Source organism: Eriocheir sinensis, chromosome 30 (assembly GCF_024679095.1).
Source record: "Eriocheir sinensis breed Jianghai 21 chromosome 30, ASM2467909v1, whole genome shotgun sequence".
Classification (NCBI taxonomy): Eukaryota; Metazoa; Arthropoda; class Malacostraca; order Decapoda; family Varunidae; genus Eriocheir; species Eriocheir sinensis.
In genome coordinates this window covers 5,507,432-5,514,925 of record NC_066538.1, presented here as the reverse complement: position 1 = coordinate 5,514,925, position 7,494 = coordinate 5,507,432, and the positions used below count along the sequence as shown (strand labels likewise).

General features: G+C 43.3%; 1 protein-coding gene across 1 annotated transcript in view; it reads right to left on the bottom strand.

Moving 5' to 3' along the window:
• The window catches only part of LOC127005742 (neural cell adhesion molecule 2-like), a 178,878-nt gene that overhangs the window by 120,858 nt on the left and 50,526 nt on the right, over nucleotides 1-7,494 (bottom strand). Inside the window, exon 2 of the mRNA XM_050874854.1 lies at nucleotides 4,204-4,330. Within this exon, the coding sequence (XP_050730811.1) occupies nucleotides 4,204-4,330 (127 nt within the window). The remainder of the gene's footprint in view (nucleotides 1-4,203; nucleotides 4,331-7,494) is intronic.

The following is a 7,494-nucleotide window of genomic DNA, read 5'->3' as shown; positions in this document are numbered from 1 at the left end:
ACAGAAATGAACAAATATTGAGAGGAGAGCAAGATAACAGCAACAACAATAAAGAAAGAGAAACATAAATAAACGGAAGTGAAAAAAAAATGAAAACAATCATTAAGAGACAACGAAACTCAGCATAGACACTGATAAAAAAAAAAAAATTGGAAAGAAAATAAGCGAAAGTAAAGGAAAGTGAAAGCAATATCGAACAATCATGAACAATGCAATGAGCAAAACTTTCTCCCGAGGTGTTCCGCTTAATGCAGTCTCGCGCGTCTTACCTGGTGATTACGGGTCGTTAGGAGGGGACGCCGTGCTCAGGTAGGGGCAACAGGTGATTGACACGCGCGGGGTTACCTGTGCTCTTTGTCCCAGGTGTGAGGCGCCGTGAAATTAAGGTGACATTGGTAAGGATTTTTTTTGTGTGTGTAGACGCGAATTTGCGAAAGTCTCTCCAGGAAATGTTGTGAATGTGTGGCTTTCTAATTTTTGTTTCTTTTCGTTTTGTGTTGCGGAATTACAAAACACACACTCAACAAACAACAACGACAAAAATACACAACCTACACAATTTCATCCACGTCGGAAATGTTGTGAATGTGAGGCCTTGTGTTTTTTGTTTCTTTTGGTGTTGTGTTGCTGAATTACATAACACACACACTAAACAAACAACAACGACGAAAACACACAACCTACACAATCTCTTCCCCGTCGGAAATGTTGTGAATGAGTGACAATTTTTCTCTCTCGATTTTTGTCGCAAAATTTTATGACACACAACAACAACAATAACAACATCAACAACAACAACAGCATATCTTACACAAACTCTTCCCCTTGAAATAGTTGTAAATATGTGACCCATTTTATCTTTCTCTTTTTTGTCATGGAATTATATAACATACAACAACACATCAATACACCTCCTCCTCAACTTCTCTCCCACACAACCCGACCACACATACCACCACCACCACCACCACCACCATCACTCCCCTCCCAACCACCCTCACGCCTTACACACCCACATAGACTCCTATATAAAGGTTTTCCCAATAACTAAGCTCACCTCGGCTCCTCTTCCCCTCACACAACAAAATTATCTTCCAAGAATCAATCAGCAAACACCTGTGGCTTCCCCGCACAGGTAAGGAAGGGTACAGCCAGGTAAGGGTGAGCTGGAGGGGCTTGTAGTACCTTGTATAATAATAGGGGAAGGGAGAGAGATAGAGGGAGAGAGAGGACGGAGGAAGGGAGGAAATGGCGTAGGAGGGAAGATCTGATACACTCCCCTCATTTTGCTCTTGTTATTACAGTTTTTGGTAGTATTATTGTTGCTATTATTACTATCATTACTACTACTACTACTACTACTACTACTACTACTACTACTATTACTACTACTACTACTACTACTACTACTACTACTACCACCTTTACTACTACTACTACTACTACTACTACTACTACTACTACTACTGTTAAATAAGAAAACCAGGTAAGGGAAATTACTGCTCGAACACCTTCATTTAATAGACCACCTGTTTGTGTCACCTGGCGAGAGAGGGAAATGAACGAGGGGAAGGAGAGGGGAAGGAGAGAGTAAGGGGAAGAGCGAGATAGAGTAATATGGACGCAGCAGGGGAGGAGATAGAGAGGGATGTAAGTGGAGGGAAGGAGGGGAGAGTCATGAAGGAGAGAGGAGTGGGCGAGAGAGAGTGAGGGAAAGGAGAAGAAATGTAGGAAAAAAGTGATGCTGGTGGAGAGAGGAAAAACAGGAGAGGAGAGGGAGGTGATGGAGGAGATGGGATAAAGGAGGAGGGGTGCATAAAAGGATGAATATATGGAGATGTAGAGAGCATGGGTGAAGGAGGAGGGGAATGGAAGAGAGAAGAAATGTGGAAAAAAGTGATGGAGGTAAATATAAGGGGAGATAACGTAGGGAGTTGTATAAAAGGATGAAGATGAAGATGTGTTTTAATTAAGGGGTAGTGAGAGCAATGTGTTAAGGAAAGTAAATTGGGAAGTGAATAAATGTTGGAAAAAAAGTGATCCTGGTGTTTTAATGGGTAGTGAGAGCAATGTGTTAAGGAAAGCAAAATAGGAAGAGAATAAATGCGCGGAAAAAAATGATGCTGGTGAATATAATGGACGGTAAGGGGACTATGAACAGGTATACGTAAATGAAGATGTGTTTAAAAATAACATCAAAATTGGTTAACATAATGGGTGAGCGAGGAAACGTGTCAGAAAAGTGATGCTGGTGAATATAATTGGAGGTGAGGGAACTATGAACAGGTACACGTTAACCAAGATGTGTTTAAGTGGTAGAAAGAGAAATAGGTGCTCAAAGATTGTAATACGAGTGAAGGAAAGTTGTAAAAGTGATGCTGGTGAATATGACTGGAGGTAATGAAGCTGTGGACAGGTACTGCACGCGGATCAAGGTGTGTTAAGGGGTAGAGAGAAGAATGAGTTAGAGAATTTGTAATGGAAGGGAGGAGACATGGAAAAAGTGGATATGATGAGCTGTAATGGGACTAAAATCAGGTACGCGTGGATAAAGGTGTTTTATTGGGTAGAGAGAGGAATGGATTAATGAGAGAGTAATGGAAGAAAGAAGAAATGTGGAATATAGTGATGCTGAATATAATGGGAGGTAATGGAGGTAGGGACAGGTACACGTGAGTAAAGGTGTGCTAATTAAGGGGTAGAGAGAGTGATGGGTTAATGCAAGAAAAGAAAGAAGAGAAATGTGGAAGAAAGTGATGATGAATATAATGGGAGGTAATGGAGATAACGGCAGGTACGCGTGAATAAAGGTGTGCTAATTAAGGGGTACAGAGAGTAATGGGTTAAAGACAGACAAAAAGGGGAGAAATGTGGAAGAAAGTGATGGTGAATATAATTGTTGGTAATGGAGGTAGGGACAGGTACACGTGAATAAAGGTGTGCTAATTAAGAGGTAGAGAGAGTGATGGGTTATAGCAAGAAAAGAAAGAGAAGAAATGTGGAAAAAAAGTTATGCTGAATATGATGGGAGGTAATGGAGGTAGGGACAGGTACACGTGAATAAGGGTGTGCTAATTAAGGGGTACAGAGAGTAATGGGTTAAAGAGAGACAAAAAAGGGGAGAAATGTGGAAGAAAGTGATGCTGAATATGATGGGAGGTAATGGAGATAAGGGCAGGTACACGTGAAAAAAGGTGTGCTAATTAAGAGGTAGAGAGAGTAACACGTGGCGCCCTCTTCTGGTATTAAAAATTGACAAAAAAATAGTCTAAACTTTCCAAATATTCTATAACCTTACTTTTTCTATTTACAATGATGATATGAAGTCCCGAATAACGAAAATGTGGTGTCAACGTAGATGCTCAAAACGTATGTAAAAAAAATATAAGTGAAAGTTCATCTAGACAAAAAAGTTACAAAATATACGTCACACAAAATAACACTGCGACTCTGGTGATACGAGAAGGGTGGCTGTGTGTAGTAAGGCAAGGGGCGAGCAGGGAGTGGCGATGAGCTGAGATACTTGGCGATGACAGAGGGGAGCTGGAGAGGCGATTACCTGTCCTGTTTAATTAGTAGGTAAGAGAGGAGGGAACATAACCTGCACAGGGGTATGATAATGACATGGACTATGCAAGAATACACAGGGACGCGAGGAAGGGATTGCAATTCCTAAAAACACAAAAAAACTGAACTCATATATTATAGAGAACAGTTTTGTCTGCTGTATATATTTTTTGTTTTTCTCCTTTATTTTGGAATTGTAACCTATCTTCTCCTGATGGTCAATAGGGAGACTAATTGTGTATTGAAAAAGCGGCACAATTGACACACATATGAAGAGAAGAAAGATTAAAAGAAGGATGATGATGATGATGATGCGTGTGATAGTGCTGACTGGTGATGACTGGAGATGACTCGGAATGACTGGAGATGTCTGATGATGACTGGCGATGACTGGAGATGACTGATGATGACTGGAGATGTCTGATGATGACTGGCGATGACTGATGATGACTGGAGATGACTGATGATGACTGGAGATGACTGATGATGACTGGAGATGACTGGTGATGACTGGAGATGACTGGAGATGACCTGTAATGCCTAATGATAACTAATAATGATTGGTGATGACTACCGATAACTGGTGATGATTGATGACTAACTGGTGATGACTGAGTGGTGATGACTGCTCCTCACCTGTACACGGGTCTTCCTGTGGCGCCGTTGTAGACCAGCACGAGGATGGGGGAGTCCCCGGGCTGGGTCAGGTCACAGGGGAGCATGGCGCTGCCTCCCACAGGGGCCACCACCACCGCCGCCTCGCCTGGGGGAACGCCAAGGGTACTGTTAGTCTGGGGTACTCCTTTTCCTCCTCCTCTTCCTCCTCCTCCTCCTCTTCCTCCTCCTCCTTCTCCTCCTTATTTTATTCCCCTTCCTCCTCCTCCTCATTTTATTCCTCCTCCTCCTCCTCCTCCTCATCCTCATTTTATTCCTCCTCCTCCTCCTCCTTCACCTTCTTCTTCGCCCTCCTACTTCATCTCCTCTTCCTTTTATCCTTTTTATTCTCCTGCTCATTTTCCCGCTCCTCTTTCATCTCCTTTTCCACCTTCTCATCTCCTCCTCTTTCTTCTCCTCTTCTTCTTCCTATTTCTCCTCCTTTTGTTTTTTCTGCTCCTCCTCTTCCTCCTCCCCTTCTCTTCCGTTTCCTCCTCCCCCGTCTCCTCCTCTTCCTCCTCCTCCTCCTCCTCCTCCTTCTCCTTCTCCTCCTCATCTTCAGAGAAACCAGAGAAATTAACTACCAACTAGGTCAGGCAATACATACATACACATACACATACATACACATACTCTCTCTCTCTCTCTCTCTCTCTCTCTCTCATAAGTTACGGCCTAGGTGTCGCTGTTAAGTGTACAAAAATGAAGGCTTGAAATATCACTACGACGCCGTTCGCCGCTCCTAAATTTAAAGGGGCCAAAAAACTTCACTTAACTGCTCGTAACGATGAAGGGGGCGAGGGCCTTTTTTTGTCTCCTCTCTCCTCCCTCTATGTACATTTGCAGGAAATTCGAGAAAGAGGCATTTTGAAGTAGCTGTGGAAATGTGGCGGTGGATAGGTTTGGTTAAGTTAGGTTAGGTTAGGTTAGGTTAGGTTAGGATAGGTTAGGATAGGTTTGGTTAGGTTAGGTTAGACTAGATTAGGATAGGTTTGGATAGGTTAGGATAGGTTTGGTTAGGTTAGGTTAGGTTAGATTTGGTTAGGTTAGGATAGGTTAGGATAGGCTTGGTTAGGTTAGGTTTGGTTAGGTTAGACTATGTTAGGATAGATTAGGATAGATTTGGTTAGGTTAGGTTAAGTTAGGTTAGGATAGGTTAGGATAGGTTTGGTTACGTTAGGATAGGTTAGGATAGGTTTGGTTAGGATAGGTTTGGTTAGGTTAGGTTAGGTTAGGTTAGGTTAGACTAGGTTAGGGTACGTTAGGTTAGTCTTCCTTCTCCGCCTCCTTTTCATCCTCCTCCTCCTCCTTCTCTTTCTTCTTCGTTCTCCTACTTCACCTCCTCTTCCTTTCATCATTTTCCTTCTTCTGCTCATTTTCCTGCTCCTCTTTCATCTCCTTAGGTTAGTTTGGGAAAGTTGGTGGTGATGGTGGTTGTGATGGTGGTGGTGATTATGGTGGTGAAATTGGTGTCCAGTGTAATGTCTGTCTGTGTTTGTGTGTGTGTGTGTGTGTGTGTGTTATAGGTTTTAGGTTCAATCATTCTTATTTTAATCTTTTATTCATTTCTTTGATCACCCTAAACACACACACACACACACACACACACACACACACACACACACACACACACACACACACACACACACACACACACACACACACACACACACACACCATTTGTCATGATTAGTTTAACATTTTCCTTCGCTTTTATCTCTCCCCACCTCCCCCTTTTTTTTCCCTCCCTCCTCCACTCTCTTCCCTCCTCTCTCCCCTCTTTCCTCCTCCTCTTTCATCTTCCCACACTCCCTCTCGCATATTACACTTTTCCTCTCTCTTCTTACTCCTCCTCCTCCTCTTCCTCCTCCTCCCCTCTTTCCACTCTCTCCCTTCCACTTAATCTCCACACTTCTCTTCCTTTCAAATCCCTCATCCATGTATATTCTCTCATCCTTCTCCCTTCTCTCCTCTTTTCCTCTCATCTTTCTCTTCTATCTCTTTGTCGTCAACCTTCACGCATCCATATTTATTCTCTCTTTTGATTTCTGCTTCTCTCCTTCTTCCTATCTACCTTCTTCCTATTCTTTCATCCCTTCACTCGTTATGCTTCCTCCTTCCTCTCCTTCAACATTCTCTTTTGTCTTGTTTGCTCTATTCTTCAGTCCTTCTTGCTTGCTCCTTCCTTTGCCTCCTTCCTTCCTTCCTTCCTTCCTTCCTTTCTACCTTCCTTCCTTCCTTCCTTCTTTCCTTCCCTCCTTCCTTCCTTCCCTCCTTCCTTCCTTCCTTCCTTCCTTCCTTTCTTCCTTCTTTCCTTCCCTCCTTCCTTCCTTCTTTCCTTCCTTCCTTCCTTCCTTCCTTCCTTTCTTCCTTCCTTCCTTCCTTTCTCTTATCTTACTGCATTATCCTCTTTCCTTTTTATCGGCGTCGCAGACCCCGATCAACAGATTGTCCATCTTCTTGTTGTTGTTCTCTTCAAGTTGTTTTCCTGGCTTATCCATGCATTGTAGACATGACATTGTATACTAATATTTGTTAGCCCTGATGAACCCTACAACATGGCATTATAAACAGTCAGCTGTTTATTATTATTTTTTTTTACATCTTGGCCTGTGGCGCCGGTAGGCCTTCATAGTAGGGCCTGATGGTCGGCCCCAGCCCGTTGTGGCGCAGGCAAGTGTTTATAGTGGCGCCATCTTTGCTTTTCAGCATTTTCCATTTTATACCCCTAGTTGCATAGTATAAATTGTTGGGGGTGTGTTGGAGGGTTATGCGACGCCGATCTAGCACAGTTTTTGTGCTGTTAACACTTGTTCTTCTCGTCTTTCACTTCCCTCATCACCTTCTCCGTTCTCCATGGTCCTCCCCTTTCCTCTACCTCCTCTTCTCGTACACACACACACACACACACACACACACACACACACACACACACCATTCATGTCTCAAGCATTCATAAGGTACATTAATCGCCGTCTCTCTCTCTCTCTCTCTCTCTCTCTTTCCTTAACTTTACCTAAATACACAACTTCCGTCTGTCTTCCTCCTCCTCCTCCTCCTCCTTCTCCTCCTCCTCCTCCTCCTCCTCCTTCTCCTCCCCTTCCCTCTCCTCCCTCTCCTGCTCGGGAAGTTGGAGTTTAAGACGCAGAGAGTAATGTTATCTTCTCGGTAAGACTTCTCCTAAAATACGCAGCGCAGGTCTGGTCCCCTCATTAGGCGAGCATTGAATTAGGCGAGAGTGGAGGGACGCGTCACGAAAATATCTCTGAGGGT